The sequence below is a fragment of the Euprymna scolopes genome, chromosome 12, assembly GCF_053919585.1.
Source record: "Euprymna scolopes isolate OS-2025 chromosome 12, ASM5391958v1, whole genome shotgun sequence".
Classification (NCBI taxonomy): Eukaryota; Metazoa; Mollusca; class Cephalopoda; order Sepiida; family Sepiolidae; genus Euprymna; species Euprymna scolopes.
Genome location: NC_136493.1, coordinates 153,417,086 through 153,443,001, shown reverse-complemented (window position 1 = coordinate 153,443,001; position 25,916 = coordinate 153,417,086). Strand labels below are relative to the sequence as shown.

Here is a 25,916-nt window from a genome sequence, read left to right as displayed (position 1 = left end):
CAACAGTAACGTTAAAGTAAAAGACCTCGAGTTTGGTAGACAAATAGTAAATAAAGTTTCGGTACCACAGTTTCCAGAGTTTATTAACTTGATCGAATCTGTCTAATCAAATAACCTTCCCCGTAAAGAAATTAGTAAAAAAGTCAGTTAAATAACTTGTAATGTATTGTAGTGTAATTAAAACAAAAAGAACTTATCAAAGCTTTATTCAATTGAACCGTACATAATTTAATTGAGGCCAAAAGAATATATACAAGAATAAAAAGGATGTATTTAAATAAAGATCATGTAATCACGTAAGCAAGAATTATAAGTTTTTTTTAATGAAACTATAACAGTTATATTATCATTTTTAAAAATTCAAAAATATTTTTTAACTATTTAAGTCAATGATGACAAAATCTTAGGTTATGGTAAAGATTAGGCACTGAAATTTAGTTCCAGTTGTTGCTTTGTAAAAGGGAAGACAGTGTCAGTTCAGAAAGTTTCCTCTATTATAATTCAAATAAAATCAAAGGTTTTCAATTTAATTTTTACGGTATCTTTTGTTCATCAAATTGTTAGGTGAAAGTACCGAATAGTTTAAGTTCCTGTCCCCATTTTAAGAATGGCTTTCTAAATAATAACATTATTTCAGCACCGCCCTCCAAAAAAAAAAAAAAAAAACTGTTTTTACAATACTAAAATTAATCAGAGATGTAATTTTTCTTTTTATATTTTTTTTCTTTACAAAAACAATTTATAATGAATTACATTACAAATACTTCATGAGTTTCGCCATGACTTTCCATTATGCGAGACAAAGATAATCAAAAGGGACATTTTCTGGCTTAAAACTGCCTTGTCTCAGAATCGAATTTATTTTATGACGTTATATTTAGAATAATTTATTTGAAAAATCAGTAATGTTTAACAGATAACCAGATAATTGCTGTTTTGACAATCGGATAATCTTAGTTTTTAAAATGGGGGCGAAAGGTAAAAGCTGATTATAAACGATTTCTAAGGTTAAGCAGTAGAATGTAAGGGAGATAATTCAATCTATATCGGTTCAAGGGAGATAATTCAATCTATATCGGTTCAAGGGAGATAATTCAATTAATACTACTGAGAGGAAAAAATTTCACTGATCATATTTTTAGGCAACGCGTAGTGATTATGAGAACATCAGTTAGAAACAGGTGTCTTTGGAGAGTGGGAAGAGTGTAAACATTTTTTGCAAGTGTGGAATGCTTCTTTTTATTTAGAAAAATCAAGAGCAGCTCCATTTTTTTTTTTTTACTAAATGAATAATAAAATTGTCCTACTTGACATCTGTTAGAAAATTTAAATAATTTTTATAACAAATTAGGCACAAGAACAGTAAATTTAGAGGGAGAGCATGCTGGTCTATAATCTTCTCGTAAACTATAGATTTTCACCATAATAACACATTTACTCTAAGGGCTGTTGATGTTATTTAAAAGAAGAATATGCACAGATTTATGGATGATGTGGAATGCGATGACGAAAATCTTGAAAAAAATAAAATAAATAAAAATAAAAAACACTAGAAAAAAATGGTAGGTTATCAAAGCCTTCCCAACCCTTGCAGCACTGACGTTTACACTTCGCTGTCCAAAATCAAAGTGCATAAACTCGTTTCTGTGCACCAAATTCTTGCAAACTTGAATTAATGAAAACAAGCAATTGGATTTTCACCAATCAGAGAAAATTCTAAATTTATTCGAATTGGTCTTTTTGGGAGCCACCTAAACCCTTTAAAGGGACCAAATTTTCTTTCAATAAACAGTTGAGACCAAAAATTCAGACAGCGCTTCGTCTCCTTAATCACCACAATCTTCTAGAAAGAGCAATACATACATGCAATGACTGACTGAATCTCTTAATGTCGTCTGCTCATTTAAAACAACTCATCTATTGAAATATTCCCAAATTTTATCACTAAACTATTTCTAATATGAAAACAAAAGAACATTGATTCTTATAAACAACTTCCAATGAATTGTAATATATTTAATTGAGCTGAGAAGTTTTGAATGCGATTTTTCTAGAACAAGGATATTAATTAATCGAGTCAGACTTCTTCAATTTCTAAACTAATAAATTTCCCTTGTGTTTTTACAAGAATACCCTAAAAATCAACTTTTAATTGTAAGTCTTCATTTGGTAAAAATTATCAATCCACATTTTGGTTTAAATAATTTTATTAAAAAATTTTGTAAATAAATGCATTCACTATAAAAAAATCAATCTTGGCTGTGAATAAATAACTCATTATTTTTATTTTTTTAAATAAAAATATCAATCCAAACATTAAAGTTGTGTAAATATATAAATAATGCACCCTTGGTCATGAAAATCTGCTTGAACATGCCAAGGTGAAGGTTAAACCAGTGTCTCCCGAAAGTTGTCCTTTTCTAAATGAAGCTGACCAGGATCCTTATTCCCTACTTTGTCCAACAAAACATTAAAATTAAACTAAAAGAGAAACAAAATGCGATTCATCTTACCTCCACACAACATTTTGTTGAAGTTTGGACAAGAGAAATCATCGCATTCACAGTAATCTCCACTGTAAGTTCGTTTCACGTTCGAAGACATTCGGTTGCAGATACATTTGCCACATTCGCATACACCTCGGTTGCTGCATTCGGCACTTTGATTGTCACTGCAGGAAGAAAAAAGAAAATGGGGGGAAAAAAAGAGGGGGGTTAACATTAGAAAGATTTCATAACAAAAAAAAAAAAAAAAAAGAAACTGGAACATTTTATTTTTTTCATCAGTTTACATTGTTATATTGTATAGTTGACCTTGAGAGACAAACTTGAAACTTAAATTTGATCGTTAGACGATCATTGTTGAATATTTGTTTTCATTTAGTTTTTATTTTCACTTTTTCGTTTACAGATATTTATTGTTTTTGTTGCAGCATATCATTCGTTCATATCATACATACAAAACAGATGATCGGTTGTTGCCATTGGTTTCCCTTTCAATATATTTCTAGAAAGACATCCGATACTTATGGGAGGGATCACATGAAGGTCGCCAACATCCGTAAGTGTAAGCATTTCTGTGGAACAAATTGGATTTGAACTTAGCACACCCAAGTTTTGGCAAATAGCAAACAGAATTCTGAACAGAAGCGTGTGCTCTATCCCAACTATCATCAATGGACCTGAGGTAATCTCGTCAGCATCAGACAAAGCCAAACTCTTTGTCAAGAACTTTGCAGCTAATTCTACCTTTTGCGATCAATGCCGCCAACCCCCAATATTTCCTCCTGTATCTGAAAACACACTATGTGATATACGTATATCTGTACGTGATGTTGCCAAGCTAATCAAAAACCTTGATTCCAGTAAAGCAACTGGCCCGGACGGTATTCCAATTATAGTACTCAAAAAACTTCAACCTGAACTAGCGCCCATACTTACAAAACTATTTAAACGTTGTCTTAAGGAGAATAGTTTCCCATCACCCTGGAAAATTTCATCAGTATGCCCTGTATTTAAGAATTCAGGTGATCGCTCATCCCCCTCTCAGTACAGGCCAATAAGTCTCCTGTGCGTCATGAGTAAGTTGCTGGAATCTGTGTTAAATACAGAAGTAATCAACCATCTCAACAAAAATAACCTTCTTAGTGACACTCAATATGGTTTCCGTTCTGCTAGATCTACAGCAGATGTGCTTACAGTTATATCTCATAGGATTAGCAAATCTCTCAACGGAGGCAACCTTTCCAGGGCAATTGCTCTTGACATATCTAAGGCCTTTGATAGGGTTTGGCATAAAGGTTTACTTCATAAGATCTCCAGCTATACCATAGCTGGAAATGTCTTCTCAATTATTAAATCATTTCTTTCTGATAGGTTCATAAGAGTAGTAGTTGAGGGGCAAAAATCAGAAGCCCACAGTATTAATGCCGGTGTCCCTCAGGGGTCCATCCTGGGCCCAACTCTTTTCCTGATCTACATTAATGATCTTCCAAATCACATCCTTACATCATTTGTAAACATTTATGCTGACGACACTACCATTTATGGTAGCACATCTAAGACAGTAAACGACCAAGTTCTCTCCAATTCTCTCTCCTCTGATCTTGAGCATGTAGTACAATGGGGAAAGGAGTGGCTGGTTACTTTTAATGCATCTAAAACCAAGCTTCTCTCTTTACATCATCAACATTCTGATCCCCATCTGGCATCAATTAAAATGAATGGCTCTCGTCTTCAGGAGGCCTCAAGTTTTGACAAGCTTCTGGGCTTGACCATTACTCCTGATCTTAAATGGAACACGTACATCAAATCTGTTGCCAAGGCCGCTGGAAAAATGGTGGGATCTTTCTATCGATCCAGTAGATATCTCACTGCTGATGCAATTCTCTATTTATATAAGAGCCAGGTACGTCCAAGGATGGAATACTGTTGCCACATCTGGGCAGGAGCTGCTAGAAAGGACTTGTCCTGCCTTGATAGAGTTCAAAATAGACTTCGTAGCCTCGTAGGAGATGTCCTTTTCTCTTCCTTGCAACCTCTATCTCACAGAAGAGATGTTGCGAGTTTGTCTCTGATGTATCGTTATTTTCATGGAAAGTGTTTGACTGAGCTTCAATCTATGGTCCCCCCTCGCAAAACTTTCACAAGAAACACTCGTCTAGCTGTAAACACTATCAATAATTCCCCCCACTCTTTATCTGTTCCTAAACCTAAACGTAGATTTCATGAACAAAGCTTTTTTATTAGAACTGCACGCCTGTGGAATTGTCTTCCGTTTTCCTGCTTTCCGGCTGACTACAATATGGTTGTCTTCAAGTCTAACGTAAATAAGTTCTTGATGAGCCGTTCCATATAGGTTATTAAATTTGCCAAATTTTCATTACTAATGATTATTATATTGTCCAATTTCTACTGTACACTCTTTAACCCTTATCCTTGAGTGGCCTCTTAGCCTTGATAATGTGTTTATACCTATGAAAAAAAAAAAAGAAAAAAAAAAAAGAAAAAGTCCAATGTGAACAAGTTCTAATTGAATCGTCCCCCTAAGTAATCCAAGTTACAAAATTCCCACTGTTTACTATGCTAAAATCACAATGACTAATGTATACCTATTAACCCTTATCCTTCTGGGCCTTGATAAGTGGTGACACCCATGTAAAAAAAAAAAAAAAGTTGTCAGTTTGTCGTTAACCATTTAGCCACTGTCACTCCTGTGATGGTGTACTACTGGTCGAATGTTGGGTGAATAAGTATTTTAAAGTTCAACATTTTTTCGACAAGATTCTCCATCTGAAGCTGGTAATAAGTAAATGTTTTTATCTTCATTTCTGTATGTACACCTAAATCCGGGCTTCCTTAAGCTGTAAAAAATGGCTTCTATGGCCAACTTGGTGCTTCTACAAAATTTGAACCGAACTAAACTGATTTTTGCTAAACCTAAAATTAAGTTTAAAAATTCAAGAGGCCACTCAAGCATAAGGGTTAAGAGTGTACAGTAGAAATTGGACAATATAGTAATCGTTAGTAATAGAAAGTAAAAAAAAAAAAATTCTGTAGAAGTACCAAAAATATTTTAAAACTAAAAAAAAAAACATTCTAATTATAAAACCAGTTTTATTTTCTTAAAAGTTGTTGAACATAAATATTAAGCCCACCACTTCCCCAAATCATACCTAAAATATAATTGTTTTGATAAACACCAATTGTCAGTTTCCGATTTCCAAACCGGAAACCGTCACCAAGTAGATTCTTTCTATGTTACTATGAAAAAATAACATTAAAACTACTAAGTTATAGCAATTTTCAGTGATTTCTTAAATTAAAAGAAAGGTGATTTGGAATTTCAGTTATTCTTCCATAACCTTATCGACTGGTTTATAAAGATGGCAACTATAGTTTTAGGTGTTTTACGTTTACGATAAAACTGGCTGGCATTATAAAGTTAATATTTAAAAAATATTTTTTAAAAAATGGCTCGGCTCAAATTGTGTAGAAATACCAAAGCAAAAAAAAAAAAAAAAAAAATTCTAATTATAAAATATTTTTTTATGTATTAATAAGAAACTGTTGAAAACAATTTAATAATCACCCGCCCCTTAACAAGAAAATCATTCAATTATTGCCGATTGGAATTTTATAATAAAAAACTAAAGTTGAACCTACAGTCTGTCTAGAATAGAAGATGGTGTTATAGTTCAAAGGTTACTTGCCTTTCATACTTCTTGAATTATGAGAGAGTAGAAGAAATGGGGAGAGAGAGAGAGAGACAAGGTGAAGTTGAATCGTGAAACTTACAGTCGGCAGTTTTCACTGAGTTTTGTTGCTGCATCAAGTGCACTGCATTCACACGTTTTGCCACTGTATCCGGGGTCACAAGAACACAATCCACAGGTCAATGTTCCGTTGCCATTACAAACAGGACTTTTTGGCTCCTGTAGTAAAATAAAAAATTAACTTTGTGAAAAAGACAAGAGAGAGAGAGAAAAACTATATATATATATATATATATATATAATGTATTTATATTAGATAGATATATACATATGCAAGGTGTTCCAAAAAATTTCCCGTCATTTCGCAAGTCAATAATTTTGGCAATTTGCGCTGAAATGACCTAAAATTTTCACAGCTTATATAGAAAGCTGCCAGAAAGATAGATAGGCATGGTGGTGAGGAAGACAATTTGCTGCTGAAATGGCCACCACGTGATCGTCTATGTCCCCTTCTTCGTGTTAGCGTTAAAGAACTCGAGCAGAGAATCACTGCCGCACTGGAGAATGTTACCAAAGATGCTGCAGCGTGTTTGGCACAAGTTTGATTACTGAACTGACATGTGCAGAGTCACAGGCGTTTATATTGAACACATTTGTGAAAATTATGAAATCGGTCATAGAATCTACAATTTTTTTTTTCTTTGAAATGTTAAATAAAAATTTGATGTTCAACAAAGTTTGCACAGTTTCATTAAGATACACTGAGTCGTTTCTGAAGTATTGCCATTTAAAATGATGTCACATTTTTTTTTGATACTCTTTTTGGGATAGAGAGAGAGAGAGAAATAAATATATATATATATATATATATATATATGAAAACAAACAGACTATATACCAGCTCTGTCCTCCATTGAGCACACTTTAATAATCATGTGGGTTTCATTGGATTTAAACCTAGGAAACCAATCGATACAACCATATATATATATATATATATATATATATATAGAGAGAGAGAGAGAGAGAGAGAGAGAGAGAGTGAGAGAGTGTCAGGAGGTGATAAAATAAATCAAATAAAGTGTCCGATCATGGATGTAAGAGCTAAAGATTTATTTCAAAACTTTGAACTATGTATATAGTTTGAAAAAGATTTGTTATATATATATATATATATATATATATGAGAGAGAGGAGAGATGAGATAGAGAGAGAGAGAGAGAGAGAGAGGAGAGATGAGATAGAGAGGAGAGAGAGAGGAGAGATGAGAGAGAGAGAGAGGAGAGATGAGAGAGAGAGAGATGAGAGAGAGAGGAGAGAGGAGAGATGAGAGAGAGAGGAGAGAGGAGAGAGAGAGAGAGAGAGAGAGAGAGGAGAGATGAGAGATGAGAGAGAGAGAGAGAGAGGAGAGAGAGAGAGAGAGGAGAGAGAGAGAGGAGAGAGAGAGAGAGGAGAGAGAGGGAGAGAGGGAGAGAGAGATAAAAGAGAGAGAGAAGGAGAAGAGAGAGAGAGAAGGAGAAGAGAGAGAGAGAAGGAGAAGAGAGAGAGAGAAGAGAAGGAGAAGAGAGAAGAGAAGGAGAAGAGAGAAGAGAAGGAGAAGAGAGAGAGAGAGAAGAGAAGGAGAAGAGAGAGAGAGAAGAGAAGGAGAAGAGAGAGAGAAGAGAAGGAGAAGAGAGAGAGAGAAGACAGCATATGAGTATTAGAAAAAGAAATCAAGAAAAAGAGAAAATAACTTCATTTTTGCAATGAAACGTCAACCACGTTTTGAATTATTGCTCAAATCTACAAACATGCGTGGTGTTTTTTTTTTGTTTTTTTTTAACATAGGCATCACCACTTATCAAGGCCAAGAGGCCACTCAAGGATAAGGGTTAAGAGTGTACAGTAGAAATTGGACAATATAGTAATCGTTAGTAATGGAAATTCGGTAAATTCGTTAAGTGGAACGGCTCATCAAGAACTTGTTTCCACTACTAACAATTACTATGACATTGTCCCATTTACTACTGTACACTCTTTAACCCTTATCCTCGAGTGGCCTCTGGGCCTTGATAAGTGGTGACTCCCATATAAAAAATATACCAGATTCTGGTGAGCCCATTGAAATGTCAAACGAACCATTTTGGTTATTTTTATACATCGTTCATAGTAGCTAATTAGGACAGTAATTCTGCAAGTTCTGGAAAAATTTAATCAGTGTCAGAAATAAATATTATCTATATATCTATAAAAGTGAAAGTGTGTGTGTGTGTGTACATGTCCCTATGCAATAACTCAATTTTCAGTCTACAGACTCGAAATTTGATATGCAGGGTACTGAGATTTGGGAAAATCCTTGTAATCCGTTTTCGGCCAGAAATTTGGCTGTTAAGGGGTCAAAGTTCAATGATTTGACCTTTGAGAACTCTACCAAACTCCTCCGCCAATTTTGGGTATAAACAATTGAAATTTTAGATATAGGTTTCCTTGGACATGGATCTAACTTAACTTGATTTGAGCCCAAAACAATAAATGTTAATAAAGGTCAAAGCTAAAAAAAATTGACTGCTTTTTTTTTTTGTTTTTTTTGCTGAACATACACCTCCAAACACCCGGGTAACGCCGGGCTGAAATGCTAGTATAATATGAATAATTAAAAAGTTTTAGCAAATTTGATTGAGCGTTTGGCACAAAGTCTTGAAATAAACGAGTAATATTCCATAATATTGTATGAGTTTGGTTTATAATTGTGGAGATTTCTTAATGTTAGTTTGAAATGTAAAAAAATCCATAGTCAAGTAGGAATTTATGTGATTTGCGTAAAAAGTTTGAATACGTTTGAATCGATCTTACCACATATGGCGCTTTGTCGCACTCACATTCACAAATCAAATCTAATTTGATTCGAAGTTTTTCATTGAGTCCAACGGGAGAGATTGTTATTTCTCTTGAATTAGCTGAACTGTCTTTTGAACAGGCAGGACCTGTTATGGAGGCAGTAAAATTCACCTGAAATTTGAAAGTTAAAAAATAATTTTAATGGAGAATTCAAATGAGAAGATAAAGATTAACCTCATAAAATCGTGTGTGTGTGGGATGGGACAATTCCAATATTCCATTAATACAATTACTGATTCTGATAGAGTCTTTAAATCTTTAAATAATTAGCTATATAGCTGACTTTTTTGGGGGTGGGGGGTACAGTCCATGGAATATGAGCATATCTTTTCAGAAACGTAAAAAGACACATGTAGGGGAGGGGGTGATAATCAAAAAAAAAAAAAAAGAAAAAAAAAGTCGTTTTTCCCCTGCTTTCAGACATAATACTAAAATACATAAACCCTTTATATGCTAATCTGTTGCACACAACAATTAAGCATTTATGTTTCCAGAAATCTATACTTTCTTTTGTGTGAATTGTTATTCATATTAAAAACCATTTTTTAATTTATTTAAAAAGAAAATACAACTTTGTTATATATGGGTAGTGGAGTGCATTCAACAGCAAAAGATCTAGCTAATTTGCATATTTTTTTAAACATTCATTTTAATTAATTCCCTATTAGTTTTCTCATGGGATGATCATCTTTAGTTTACTATTACATGTAATTATATTCATACAGATATTCTACATGATTTATACTTGCGTAATAAAGTTATAGCAAACACAAACCTTTTTCTATATATATTTTATGTATGCGTATATGTTTAAAAATGTTTGCCTACCAAACTCCTGTCAGGTTTTGGTCTAAAGACTTAATATATAGGGTATTCTAACCCAGCAAAACTTTATATTTGGGTTTTAGCCAGGAAAAATCGGTGCAAAAGTGTGGAAATTAAAAAAAAAAAAATGGAATTTGTCAGGTGATGGTTGAATGACGGCATTACAAATATGCATGCATAATGTAATAGCTATTGGTTCAAGTTTTAATTTTTAGCCTTGCAGCAAACATGCTTTCATAGGTTAGGCATTAATGTCAAAGGAAAAAGTAAATTGTAAGCTAAACGTTTCTTCTGGAAATAGGGTATAATTATGAATATCTCCACTATCAAATAATCCTTATACACTGTGAAATTTACTTTATACATGAAAACCAAAGAGAGAATATATAACATATGAGAAATATTTGGAATCAAGTCTCTCACTGTTATACCAGATCATTTGAAACCGTAGCAGCAAGTTTTAGTTTTCCCTCAATCAAGGTCTGAAGTTTTGGGGAAATATCAGATATTTTGTAATTCATATGCAAAACTAGAAAAAGAAATGACTGAAACATTTTGTGACTTTAAAAAAGTTTCAAAAAATAGGTTCTGGATGATCACAATGTGTGACCTTAAGGGCAAATGTTACATAGCCCACTACACAATTCAGGTCACTAGCTTTCCAACGAGCCTTCATTTGTTAAATTCTGATCAACAGTCGCTGAAATTTGGAACTCATAAAATTGCCAAAAACAGTGGTATATTTATATATTAGTGACCAGGCAAGGCCACAGGGAAGACAATTGAAGTAGCAAAACTGAAGCTGGCCTGCAGTACACTATATATATATATATATATATATACACACACACACACACACAAATATAGGCAAATTTGGCCATATTTTATTGGTTTGAAAACAAAGGTTCTTTTGTCATAGAATTTTAACCATAAAATAGTATTATAACCTTCAATAAATATATATATATATATATATATATAGAGAGAGAGAGAGATAGAGAGAGAGAGAGACGCACCTCATATATATTAGTGGCCTGAGGTGTATCTGACATTGCAGCTTGGTAGGAAAACATTGTTGGATACTAGACAAGGTAAACAGAATACATGATAATATTGGATGGTGACGGTGGTTAACGACACGGACTGACAACCTGAGTGTTCCAAGTTCGAATTCAGTTTGTCTCACAAAAATTTACTTTTACTTACATGGTCCCTTATGTTTTGCTAGATAGAACTTTGACTAAAAAAATATCAGGGAAACCAATGCCATTAATAGAATCTTTGGATTCATACTATGATAATATAGAAAGATTTCAATAATTTTCGATTATTAATTATTTTATGCTGAACCAAAATGGTATAGGTGCTGTTCTTTGAATTTTCGAGGTATACCTCATTTTCAGAAAGAAAAAAAAAGTTTACAACTACTACGTTAGAATGTGTTTTTACCAGGAGGACTGCCTGCTTACTTCTAACATTTTACATATATTTCAACGTATATTTCGGCCTATAAGACGATCCTTTAAGTTAAAAAATCATCCTTAAAAACCAATATTTCATAAGATACCGGGTGTTGCAATCTCTAGCCTAAGCTAAACAGACATGGTTTCGTGATTTAGCAGTTGTCTTATACAACCGACATATGATAAATTTGTTAAAATTTGCTCCAATTTTGTACCTCGTCTTATCTGACGGTCGACTTATACGCCGAAATATATGGTATATAGACATATATCACATCAAGCATCATATAAACAAATACTTACTGTTTCTCCAAGTTTTATGTTCTCACATTTGTTGCTTTCCATTAATTTATCTCTGAAATTCAAAATAAAATTTCAGTAAATTAAATAAATTTAAAAAATGTGTTTTTTTGATTAGATGCAAACTATTTTTTAATGTTACGTTTCTGAATGTTTTTCTTCAATCCAGTTTTGATAAAGAGATGAGTATGTTGGATAGTTTTCACATTTTATACATTTTCTGTTTCCTTTGTCGCTTTGCTTCCCAATGTTCATTATTGCAACATTTTAAGCATATTGCTTTTATGCTGCAGTATTCTTGGTAATGGCCAAATTTTTAGTCAGCAAAGTTGTCCGAGGATATAAGTCTCAACTTTCATGTTGATATATCCAATTCTGATTTCAGTTGTTGCGATGGGAGTTTTGAAGATCATGACGCGTTAGTGTTTAGTGTTTGTGCATCTCTTTTTATTGTAAGTTTTTTTGGCATGACTTTTAGGTTTTTCAGATTTGTTTAAATTTCTTCTAGGGAGAAGTTGCTTAATTCTGCCTATTTAATGACTCTTGTTGAGGTGTTGAGGAATTTGTGAGAGTAGACTTTAATATTTATATCATGAGACCTTGTCTATGCTAAAATTTTTTCTGTGCTGTCTTTTGAATTTGCTATATACTTAGCTTTTTGTTTATAATTTTTTCCATTACGAATGGTGACATTTCTGTTATTTAAAGATTCCAAGGAAAAGTTTGTACTTTTTTCTTCAACACTTTCCGTGTTAGATTCTAAATAGTCTTTTGTTTGTTTATTTTTGACGTCGTATGAATTGTTATATTGTTGTGCTTTCCTTGTTCCCCACCCTCTTTATAGTTGGAGGAAAACCAATTCACCTAAGCATCTCAAAGATACTCAAACAATGGATGCAGATGCATGCAACAATTTTCTATTTCTTTGACCATGACAAGGCAGAAGGGGGGGGGGGTATGTAGCAGTTAGTTCCACTACCTGATTGACCCTAGCATCGTCTTCTAATATCAGTATGTTTTTTTTCTTTTGTTTTTTTTAATGTGGTGGAGTACTCAGCCACTAGGATCCCATCCGAGAGCATTACAGGTCACCATCTATGGCTAACAGATGGCCCCATTGAGGAACTTTTACATTCTGCAGGGGATCAGTCAGTGTATTCTGAAGCTCCACTAACAGGAAATATTTAACACATGGGATTTGGTTTTATTTATTCTAACAATTTTCAGGTTCATTCATTTTGTTAAAAGTTCTTTACATCCTAAAACATCTGTTCGACTTTGAAGAACACAAAGTTTTGAAAAAAGATAAAGACAAAAACTTTGGTGTACGATGCGTTTGCGTCAGGAAGTCAATATCTTCAGACAGCGAGGAGAAAAGCGAATTCAAACAAAACAGAAGGAAACGGTGAAAGGAATCGCAGACATTTTTGTGTTTTTGAGTTTAGTTTTGTTACTTTCTTCATGCAACTTTATCCAACTTACACCCAACGGTGTAGGTTTCTTAAATAAACTTCATTGCTTATGAAAACGTTCTGTTATCCTTTCGTGTGATGAATACAGCATAATCAAATTGACACATTCATTCTCATTAGATCACAGTTAAGCATCATTGATCCTGGCCAGTATCAGATGAGTGACCATTTGAGTATTATGCGACTTGATGTTTAAGGCACATTAAACAACATGGATTACACATATTGTAATATAAATATACGAGAGAATCTTCACTATTTTTAAAACATATTCACAATATTTTACAATTCATAACAAACAATTCATAACATTTTTTAAAAAGTATATTACTCAGTAATAACAATATTTTTTAAAAAGTATATTACTCAGTAATAACAATATTTTTTAAAAAGTATATTACTCAGTAATAACAAAATTTTTTAAAAAGTATATTACTCAGTAATAACAAAATTTTTTTAAAAGTATATTACTCAGTAATGACAATATTTTTTAAAAAGTATATTACTCAGTAATGACAATATTTTTTAAAAAGTATATTACTCAGTAATAACAATATTTTTTAAAAAGTATATTACTCAGTAATAACAATATTTTTTTAAAAAGTATATTACTCAGTAATAACAAAATTTTTTAAAAAGTATATTACTCAGTAATAACAAAATTTTTTTAAAAGTATATTTTACTCAGTCATAACATTTTTAAAAACATTTTTTTAAAGTATATTTTACTCAGTAATAACATTTTTAAAAACATTTTTTCAAAAGTATATTTTACTTAGTAATAACATTTTTTAAAAACACTTTTTTAAAAGTATATTTTACTCAGTAATAATAACATTTTTAAAAACATTTTTTTAAAAGTATATTTTACTCAGTAATAATAACATTTTTAAAAACATTTTTTTAAAAGTATATTTTACTCAGTAATAATAACATTTTAAAAACATTTTTTAAAAGTATATTTTACTCAGTAATAATAACATTTTTAAAAACATTTTTTTAAAAGTATATTTTACTCAGTAATAATAACATTTTTAAAAACATTTTTTTAAAAGTATATTTTACTCAGTAATAATAACATTTTTAAAAACATTTTTTTAAAAGTATATTTTACTCAGTAATAATAACATTTTTAAAAACATTTTTTTAAAAGTATATTTTACTCAGTAATAATAAAATTTTTTAAAAATGTTTTAGATCTCGTTTATGAAATCTTTTTGATTAAAAAATAATAAAAATAGGAAACATTACTTTTCAAATAATCTTCGTAAATATAAGCAAGAGAGGTTTTGTTAATGGAAGAGAAAAGTAATTGTGCTTACCCTTTGCATTTCGTCCAGAATGTAATGTTCGTATCCGCAGATGTTTGGACCATTTCAACCCGTGAAGAAATATTCTGGGGAGAAAAAAGAAGAGATCTTAAAATAATGAAAACAAATTCTGAATTCAATTATTAGGATTTGATTTTTTTTTTAATATGTACATCACAGAAAACATTGAAAGAACAAATGATGGGATTTGAGATTAATGCCAACCAAAGGGGCAACTTAAATTCATTAGTGATGTCCTAAGTGTAAACTCCCCAAAGCTCCTAAATTAGGACATCACTACCGGATGAATTTAAGATCATACCAAGGACTGGGTAGAAGTAGGTGTTAGGGTTGGGAAGCAAGGTAGGCCAACGAAAAAAACAAAAACATTTTTTCAACTGCAGAGAAAGATAGATTTCAAGGTGACAAGCTGCATTAAGAGACACACACCTTGGCCAAAGTTGTTCAAGGAATTGTAGCCTATTTTGAATGTCTAAAAGAGAAAAGGTTGGAAATATTTTCTTACCTTGTAACTATTCTGGACAATATGAGCGATAGTGTGTTCCTTGCTGTCTAATTTACCAACGTAAGCGCCTTCAAGACTTTCGGCTAATTTCTTGTATAGCGTCACCTGCTTTTCTCCCGCCACTGCAAATATCACAGTCACTTTATTTTTTTGTAACATCTGTGCAATGTGACCAACAGATGGGTAATCCTGTTACAAAAGAAAAATAAAGAACGTTTTACTTTGTTATTATTGTAACCATTAGTGTAACAATTACTGTATCACCCCTCCCCTAGGAAGTTTTTCACCAAGGCACATGGAAGAAAGCTAAAATAGGATTGTTGATCAAGATGTGACAGTGATTATAACAATAGAAGTCAATATTTTAGAGTTAGTTTACAGACAGTTTTAGGAGTAGCAATGTATTTTACAACAGTTTATGGACAGTCTTGGGTTTGCAACGGTTGAGGACAGTTTTCAGATTGACATGGTAGAATGCAGATTGAGATGAGCTTATGTCAACCAGCAAAAAGGTCTCGACAGACGATGTGGATGCGGGCGTTAGAGGGTAGTTTTCCATGATGATGTCACACACACCCAGGGCCCAACCAATGTATACAAATGTGTTGGCGTTTTTTTGTTTCCCTTGGTTTATTTTTTTTTTTTACTTGTGAACCAGTGTGCACTCCTCGGCCAATGACACCACAGCCAGAAATAAAAAGAGAAAAGAAGATCATGGGAACAGCATTAGGGATCGGCGTTAGAATGAACTACACAAACAATACTGAGAGTTTTCGCAAAATCTAATCTTAAAAGAATAAAGAAATTAGTAGAAAAACAAATTTTTAAAATAAAGAAATAAGCAAAAATATATATTTAACGTCTTTTTTATATTGAAACGAGATTGTAGACTTACATAAGCTTTTTAATGCAACACCATGGACACATAAAATAACTAATTCACATTCGTCAATTTTAAAGTACATTCAATTGTCTGTCTCCTTTGTTGATATATTTTATTAAAAAATATACGAATAATCTTAGATCTCAAAATATATAATGTGGTTATTCTTTAATTTTCATTGCATAATAAAGATTTTTAGCAAAGATTAATCATTAAAAATAATTGTAAAATGTTAGTATTTAAACATCAATAAATATTCACTAAATTTCCGTTTCTTTGAAATTTTTTAACAGGATTTGTAGCAGATAGAATTGCAGCGGATATCAGCAGGAACAAATTCTTGTGGCTTGAGATTTTGAATATATTTTTTCTTTTTTGTCCAATCAGAAGCCAGCTCCCAGTCATGTGACCGAGTTTATAAAAGGTTGAACCGGCAGCTTCCCCCCAGATCTTCGACCGACAACAACACCTTGTGGCATGGTCCTGTCCCCAACTTCTTTCTTGGGACTCCACACAACCCACCCCAGCGTTCGGGCCAAGGATTCAACTAAGACGTAATACAAATAATCCAGCGTAGCAACCCGACTTCATTATTGTACAGAAATGAACTCTTTCTCTTTCAACAGGTCTGTATAATCATTCGTCAACATCTCCACACAGGAACTTTCCACATCTAACCTTTTCTCCATACAAACCTACTAACAAAGATGATCAATAAAGCTGTTTTTAAATGTTAGAATGAGACTTCTTTTCTTTTTTATTCTATTGATTTTAGAGTTTTTATATGAGCACAACGTCCAAATTGAAAATTTAAATATTTCAGATTTACATTAAATTGTTCATTGGGCACTAATTAAGCAAGATTCCTGAATTTTAATTTTTTCTTAAAACCTTTTAAGCTTATACCTTAGAGACATTTTCTAAAATGAAAATCGTGTAAAATTGTATTAAGTTTAATAACATTGTTTTGATTTTAATCTTTGTATGGAGACATAAAAATGGTGTAAATCTGTTCTGCTTGGAATATTAGTCTTCCATGTCAAAGGACGTGTTCTAGTTCAGTATATATTCAAGAGACTATAAATATTAGCAGCAGCTGACTTGCAGTATTAATATTTGTTGTGTGAACAAGATGATGTCCATTTTTGTTTTCAAGCGAATTTATTGTAGATCAGTTGGGAACAGATATTTCTTAATATTTCAAGTAGATGATTCAATAGATGTCCACAAATGTGTTGAAAAATTACAATCAATCAAAATGATTGATTGCAGTAAACTCCCTTGGATTTTGAGAACTCTTCAATATTAAAACATGCAATAAAAGTCTATAAATTGATAAACTTGAGAAATTTTTATTTTACTTGTAATTATTTTTTAATTGGATCATATTTTGTAATGTTTTAATTTATACTAATTTCAACATGAAATGTAATGTTTTCACCTGAAATGCTTGGTCTAAAACATCACTGAGTTGCACAAGCACCTTTGAACAAGAGGACAACCATTTTTTTTTCAAATAAATTTCATTAGAAAAATTGCATATCAGTTGGAAACAAAAATTCCTTAACGCAAAACATAAAATGCAAATGTTTGTAATTATATATGACCCCCCCTCCATCGGCCCTCATTTTCAACCCCTACCCCGCTTCTGAAAGATAAAAAAAGAAATTTATTTACCTGTACTTCAGCTTTCGTATACATATTGTTTTTCAGATGACAATGGCCATCGTTGGGAATAACAACTCCACCCAACTAAAAAGATTCAGAAAAAAAACAAACATTTAAGAAATTATTCAAATTCATACATTAAAAAAAAAAAACAACAACAAAAAAAAAATACATCTAAGTATGTAGAAGGTGATTGTGGCTAAGTGGTTAATGACACAAACTGACAAACCTGGATGTGCCAAGTTCGAATCCAATTCATTCCACAGAAGCACTTTCACTCCTGGATGTTAGCAACCTTCAGTTGGTTCCTCCTGTAAGTATCTGACGTCTTTCTAGAAAAAATTCTAACTAGAAAAATACCGTGGAAACCAATGCCAGTAACTGAATGATCCGATTCATATGTTAAAGAACATGAAACGTGGACATTATGTGATGTTAGAATAATGCAGTCACAAGAATATAATTTCACTGGGATAAAATATCAACTTGAAACGGAGGCAGAAGTAGATGGAATAGAAAATCTGGAGAGGGAGGGGCCCTACCAAAGAGAAGCATATTTTCTCCCATGGATATTAATTTACATTACATTCAAATATGGAAGGGAGGAGGAAGTTCTCCCGTTCCCTGGAAAGGAACTAGAAGAGATTCTGCTGATTTTAAAAGAGTCACTGGCTTTTTGGCTCTTGGTGGCAAAGTAAATTTCAATATTATCAAGATGAAAGTATAGCAAAATGGATTTATTAAATTGACAAAAAAAAAAAATAAAATAAAATATCCGTCACATAAAAACACACATGATACCATATATGTGCTCCTATTTTCCTGAGTTAAGCCATCATCAGTGTTCATATATTTCTTAGGTATTGACCGGGCAACGCTGAAATGTGTGCTAGTTGATGATTATTATGATTCTTCAAACCAAAAACTTTTGTCCGTTAAAATATGCTTTCGAATAATCAAAATATTTAAATATTTATTTAAATTTAATAGTTAAGTTTAATAGTTAAATTTAATAGTTACCAAGAATGTTAACTTAAAAATGTTAGAACATTGTTGAGAACTTAAAAATAATGACATGTAAAAGTGGCGTGTACTAATAATGACATCATTTAGAGGGGGGGGAGATGGGTTGTTTTAGATACGTGGAAATTAGTTAGAGTTCAGAGCTTAAAGGAGTTAGAGTTGAGAAGCCGACCAGTCATGATGGTCATGATACACACAGAGGAGTGTGGGGTGGGGTGGGTTGATGGGTCCAACACCTATCAAATGTAGGAATGTAGGAAAAAAAAAAAAAAAAAAAAAAAAAAACGCTCTGGAATAAAAAGTTGTCAAAATAAAATCTGAGGGTGTGTTGTTTTTGGGGAAAATTTCCATTCCAGTTATTTTTTTTTTTTATGAAGAAGTCACCACTTATCAAGGTCTGGAGGCCACTCGAGGATAAGAGTTGAGTGTACAGTAGTCAATTGGACAATATTGTAGTAATAGTTAGTAGTGAAAACTTGATAAATTGAATTACTTAAGGGGACGGCTCATCAAGAATTTGTTTACGATGGACTTGAAGACGATCATATTGTAGTCAGCTTGAAAGCAGGAAAACGGAAGGGAGTTCCACAGGCGTGCAGTTCTAATTAACCCTTATCCTTGAGTGATCTCTGGGTCTTGATAAGTGATAACTCATTTGTAATAAAAGAAACCTATGAGATTCAAGCAACTAAGTGAAATCCACAGATGATTTGTTTATAGTGGTGAAGGCTTTGTGTAGAACCAACCACTCTTTCGGAATCACTGCTACATTAGTTGGTACAAATGATTGCCACAAGACAGAAAACAGTAGATTTCAGTTTTAACATCAGAATTTTCCTTCTCCAAGATGCAGGACTTAACGAAGAGAGAGAGAGAGAGAGAGAGAGAGAGAGAGAGAGAGTACCTCTCCCAGTGGTTTAAACACGTCATCATATACTAGCTTGGAAATTTCTTTTTCTCAACACAATACATACAGCGTTTAGTATCTCAAATAGTTACTCATCTAGTACTGATCAGGCTCATCATTGCTTAACTTCGGTGATTTAACGAGAACCAGTGTGTCACCATGATTTTGCTATAATTCAATATATATATATATATATATATATTTATGTGATTAAATGAAGTAGTTATATATATAACTACTTCATTTAATCACATAAATTAATATACAAGAGTATAATTTTATGCGTAAATTTTCAGTATTTACTTCAGTGCTCAATACATAGGTAGAGCTAGGTAGTAAGTTATAAAAATATATGTAGCAATTAAGCTACACAGAATATTCCACATTTCATTCTCGTGAGATTATATATATATACGCCATGACATGACCGGAAGTTCGGAACGTTTAAATTAGTAAAGTCAATCCAATTGATACGATGACTTGCAAAAATGGCTTGCAAAAAATCGACCCCTCCTTGTACAAAACTGGTCAGTTGAGGATGAAGAAATTAAGGTTTTTGGCCAATTTTTCGATATTTGTCGTCCAAGACGTTGAGCTTCAAAATGATACCGATCTCGTGAAAATCCGTCACCTCTGTCAAAAGTTTTAGGCAGACATACAAACATACATTTAAACAGGCAGGTGAGATTTATATTATACTAGCGAGTCGTACCCAGCGTTGCCCGGGTGTTTTTCGGGGTATGTGAAAAAAACCCGAAGTGTTGACAACGCGCAGTTGGAAAATAGTAAAGTGTTTAAAAAAAAAACAGGTGCGCGTTTTTGATTGACGTGACGGCGATAGGTATTCAGCAGTTACGATTTTGTGCGGGACAGTTTTGAATAAATCGGTTTGTTTGTTTTTAAAAACCCGCTCCCTGTTTATTAGGAGCGAAATGAAAGCTACAGTCTGATATCACGAAGTCGACATTGAACAAACGTTACTTAGCTCTCTTGAGACAACTGGCTTTCGGCCTGTTGTATTTATTTGCTTCCCCACTGAGCAAATTAGGCACAAGGCCGTTTTTTAATGTGGAGAGAGAGAGGGAGGGGGGAGGGAAATGGGAGCTGGATAGTAACTGTTGGTCTGTAGGGTTGCCCCTACATTGACCAAGGTCAGATATGTGGGGTTACCCCCACATATGGTCTTTGCTTGCAGCATCTGTCAGAACAGATACTACACTTTGATCTTGTCCCCCGTGCCGCCGAAGCGGGGGGGGGGGGCTGTTGGATTTATTTGCTTCCCCACTAAGCAAATCAGGCACAAGGCTGTTTTTTAATGTGGAGATGGAGGGAGGGGGAGGGAAAAGGGGGACCAGCTCCCGAGAGGTGGGAAATGGGAGCTGGATTAGTAACTGTTGGTATCAAGGGTTGCCCCTACATTGACAAGGTCAGATATGTGGGGTTACCCCCACATATGGTCTTTGCTAGTCATAGCTTGCAGCATCTGTCGGAACAGATACTACACTTTGATCTTGTCCCCCGTGCCGCCGAAGCGGGCGGAGGGACTGTTGGATTTATTTGCTTCCCCACTGAGCAAATTAGGCACAAGGCCGTTTTTTAATGTAGAGATGGAGGGAGGGAGGAGGGAAATGGGAGCTGGATTAGTAACTGTTGGTATGAAGGGTTGCCCCCTCAGTGACCAAGGTCAGATATGTGGGGTTACCCCCACATATGGTCTTTGCTAGTCATAGCTTGCAGCATCTGTCGGAACAGATATTACACTTTGATCTTGACGCCCGGGCCCCGGAGAGCGCACGGGGATTGTGATTAGAGTCGGTTTCGCTTTTTTTTATACCGAAAACCGAATATAACGCGTGCCAATGCGGGAAATGTCGAATAATTAACATTTGAAAGTCAATTAAATTAAATAGACAGGCGAGCTCCGTGGGTAACTCTAAGATATTACAATTTATTGATGATATACCACGCCGGGTACGCCTCGCTAGTCCATATATATGAAAGCGAAAATGTATGTATGTATGTATGTATGTATGTACGCTTTTCCTCGATGTCCACAAAAGGCTTTTAATGTTACCCACGGAAAGAAGCCTTTTGTGGACATCGAATAAAAGCGAACATACATACATACATACATACATTTTCGCTTTTATATATGTAGAAAAGATAACAGAATATTTAAGATAAAGCGTCAATAAGGGTTACAAAAAGGGAATAAGGGAGAAACCTCTTTAGGCCATGACATTTCGAAGCCCAACATGTGCTGCTTCTTTGAGTCGTCTTGCTTTCCACTATTTTTTCAGTATATAATTTTTTACTTCGTTCGATAAGGATAGATGGTTTCCCTTCAATAACACTCAAAATGAGAATAATAGTTCGAATAATCCAAATAATATGAACTATCAATCCTCATCTAAAAATTCAAAATCATTTTGTGTTTCGTTTGTGTTAACCTTTGCAGCCAAACAATCAATTATATTTACTTTTAGATTGTTTTATTCAATATGCAAAAATATGAACATTAAATTGTTTTATTAAATATGCAAAAATATTAACATTAAATTGTTTTATTAAATATGCAAAAATATTAACATTAAATTGTTTTATTAAATATGCAAAAATATTAACATTAAATTGTTTTATTAAATATGCAAAAATATTAACATTAAATTGTTTTATTAAATATGCAAAAATATTAACATTAAATTGTTTTATTAAATATGCAAAAATATTAACATTAAATTGTTTTATTAAATATGCATTGTCAAAAGATTTTAGATGTTTTATACAAACCTTTCCGTCGCCTGCATAGTGAAACGTCGCATCAGAAATGTAAATGATCAGACGGCGAGCTCCACTCCGCCAGCCAATTTTGTCCTGGCAAAAAAATCAAATATTTGACAAGATAAGCAATCTACAAGATAAGCAATCTACAAGATAAGCAATTTACATTTGTTTGGAGAAAAACAGGAATGAATATTGATGTGTCAAATATCTTGCTACTTAACTCCTCACCCAGGTTGCTGCTTATAAATTTGGGCCCTATCACAGGAGCAATTTATACTTCAGTTGCAATATGCTTTGTGTTGAATAAAAATAAATGAAAAAACTCCATCCAATCAAGGCATTACTCATGAAAACATTATTATTATATGTCCAATGTTTTTATGGAAATTGCTTGAGACAAGATGTGAAGCCACTTGATGTAAGAAGCTAACAAGAACAAAAGTTGATCATAGCAAAAACCAAGGTTAAAAGAAGGTAGAAAACAGTGAGCAGTAAGAGAATTCCTGGAAAGAAACTGCTGGAATAAGAAACTGTATTGTAATGAATTATCAAAACAGTGAATTGATGAAGACCACTAGATCCAGGAGTCAAACGAGCTGAAACAAAAGAAGCAAAGAATTATACAATTCTGAAGAATATTTATAGGAAAGACCGAGACTAGCAATATCACATCTGTGAGAGAAAGGTTGCAGAAAGATAGAGCGGGGCCAATTAAATTGCAGATACATTTCTTCACCTCATCAAGAATTCTCAGTTGGTACAGAGATTCACGCAGATATGACAAGATTCTGTATATAGTCTGATAGAAGATGGTTACCAGCACCAAAAATAATGAAATCACGCAAATAACATGGTACAATTCATTCAAGTGGTGTCCTTTGGGCTGTTCATGGCTATGACTATCTCCCCCGAGGCATTTATGAATTCATTGTTGCTCATCATTCACAACCCCATTCACACTATTTCTCGAAAGTGTTTTTATGTATTGCCACAGCTTTCTTAGCAGTTGTACAGACAGTTTCTTTCTGTTCGAGCAGTGCCCATACTGTACAAATTGTCTGCCGAGCACAATGAGATACAAAACCATCAATCATATTCCCGAATTGTTTCCATATTACATTAGTCACTTGCTTTCCACAACCTCACTTTACTCTGGTTGTGAGTTCTCGACTGTACCCAAGAGTTTTCTACAGACTAGTAGAGGGAAGGAGGCGCCTTACTATTTCTTTAACAGTAGTGCTGTCCTGACACCCTATACAGTGATTAGTATTCGCAAATGGTCACCCATTTGGTACTGGTCCAGCTCATCATTGCTTAACTTCAGCGATCTGGTGAGATCCGGTGTGTCAAGATTATGACATATGGAACAATAATAACAAATGAAAATTGTCAGAATCGAAGTTTGATATATCAGCTTAAATGCTCTTTAGGTCCAACTTTTTAAAATCTCACATGATAAACTTATGTTTAATAAGAAAAGGGGGCATACGAGGCATGTGAATGTTCGGCAAGCGTTTCTTTTTTTTTTTTTAGCTTTTAAGCTGATGACTGAAGATGCAATCATAAGTGTGGCTGAGTAAATGACACACACACACACACACACACAAAAATGACTTTTCTAAATTCTGAGAATAAAATTACTCTGGAAGTAGATTTTAATGCCAAACAGGATTCAACTATTTTTTTTCATAAATGAAAACTATTTCCTTAAATGAAACCTCATCCTGCTCCTTTCGCACTTCACTAGAATGGCGTCTTGTTTCAAAATGTCACTTACATTCCAGATTTATAAAATTTCATGACCTCGTTTTAGTTAATACTCATTTCTCTCTCTCTCCAACGGAACTTCGACCATTTTTACTGATTCTTAAAAAAAATCTATTTTTTTTTTTTACTCCATTTTTGAATCAAGCAAAAAATGATGAAATGTTTTTCTTCAATGTGTTAAGCTGACCACAAACTTAAGCGTGACCGACTAGACAACAGATGAGAAAGGTCTTGAAGAGATGCCTGCACACTAATGGAGATTTGGTATCTGTTTGCAAGGATCCATGGCATAACGGATAAAGTACTAAGTAAAATACAGTTTTGAGGGACACTCTGGATGGCTGAAGATTCAATCCTCAGTGCAGGAGATACTAAATACTAAGAATACAATTGCAAATTAATAAAGGCATCTACTTGGTCATGGCTGACGAAACATTCTGTTCGGAATTTCGCATAGATTACCAAGTTTGACAGAATTCAGGAGTTCGAAAAGAAACACCTAAAAAAGGTCAAAGGTTATATTGGTCAAAACGTGAGAATAATGAGAACAATAGCCCAAATAATACGGATTATGAATTCTCTAGTGATTATGAGACGACATTGAAACAGAAAATTGGGCTGGGTCGGGCGATTTTCCAAAACCACAGCACCAATCTAAAATCAAAAAAGGTGCTGATAACTGTTAAAGTAAAAGTTTATTCATGTCCTCCCAGTAGTTTTATATGCCTTGATTGTATCACATGGACTAAACAACTAACCAATCGTATTAAGGTGTTTCAAAATCACGTAATGTGTTTCATTATGGGCCATCGCCTGATAGAAAAAAAAAAAAAAAAAAATATCCATCCTTCATCAAACTACTTCCCTACCCCTTCTATGTGATAAAATCAAAAAGTAAAACCTTAAACTTTTTGGCCATGTCAAAGTTTTGCTTTGAGGTTATGTTAGGAGGCAAAAGAGGCAGAAGAAAGCCAAGGAGAAGGTGGAAAAAAAAGTGTTTTTGATTGGATGTTGTTTAACAGTTGGGCGTCCATCAACCAACTTGACCTGGAATGGGAGGAAAAGCAAAATAAAAAAAAAAGTCACATGGGTTTGCAATCTGCACTGGAAGCAGAAGATGCGACTCATAATGATCAATCTTCAAAAATTAGAAAACATTATATATATATATATATATATATATATATATATATATATATATATACACACACACGCAATATATATATATAACTATACTATTATTTTTAATGATTAAGAGAGGTGAAAGGTATAGTGTAATATTTGTTTTGTTGTCATAAGACTATCCTTCCAGGCATTATCTCTTCCTTTTTTTCAAGTCCAACACAAATTCCTGATGAACCGCCCCCCCGCTAAGTAATGACACCTTACCAATTCTCCAATACTATTGCTACACTATCCCTTTGATTACTGTACACACAATAACCCTTATCCCTGAGTGGCCATTGGGCCTTGATAAGTGGTGGTGAACTCCATGTAAAAAAAAAAAAAAAAAGTATAGTAGGTTCTGTGCTCATAATGCTATTCCTCCAGAGATTACCGTGAATAGGAGATAAATTTTTTGAAGGTTTTATTTAACTTTTTGTCCTTCCAGAAAGATGTTAGTTTATTACTAATCGCTTGAGGCACTCCTACCGGGAAATGCTGATAAGATGCCCAGACAATTTTTGTTCCGGCTAAAATACATTTCCTCTTGACCATAATTTGCAATTAACTGGCCAAACGACACATCCCTTACTTTCTCTTTATCTCACTCACCCTCTCTCATTGTATGTTGTGTACACCCCCACATTTCCCATTTTAAGTGGTATTTATCATTTCCCATTCAGTCGCCCTCTCTGCTTCTTAACAGTCAAAGCTAATGAAGAAAAGAAAGAAA

The 25,916-nt window shown here is 33.5% G+C and overlaps 1 protein-coding gene across 1 annotated transcript in view; it reads right to left on the bottom strand.

The window, feature by feature from the left end:
* The window catches only part of LOC145291565 (integrin beta pat-3-like), a 219,688-nt gene that overhangs the window by 27,332 nt on the left and 166,440 nt on the right, over window positions 1–25,916 (bottom strand). The window contains exons 9-16 of the mRNA XM_080137631.1: window positions 22,259–22,342; window positions 17,548–17,622; window positions 14,988–15,176; window positions 14,474–14,547; window positions 11,683–11,734; window positions 9,047–9,202; window positions 6,297–6,433; window positions 2,514–2,671 (exon numbers count right to left, since the gene is read on the bottom strand). Of these exons, the coding sequence (XP_079993757.1) occupies window positions 2,514–2,671; window positions 6,297–6,433; window positions 9,047–9,202; window positions 11,683–11,734; window positions 14,474–14,547; window positions 14,988–15,176; window positions 17,548–17,622; window positions 22,259–22,342 (925 nt within the window). The remainder of the gene's footprint in view (window positions 1–2,513; window positions 2,672–6,296; window positions 6,434–9,046; window positions 9,203–11,682; window positions 11,735–14,473; window positions 14,548–14,987; window positions 15,177–17,547; window positions 17,623–22,258; window positions 22,343–25,916) is intronic.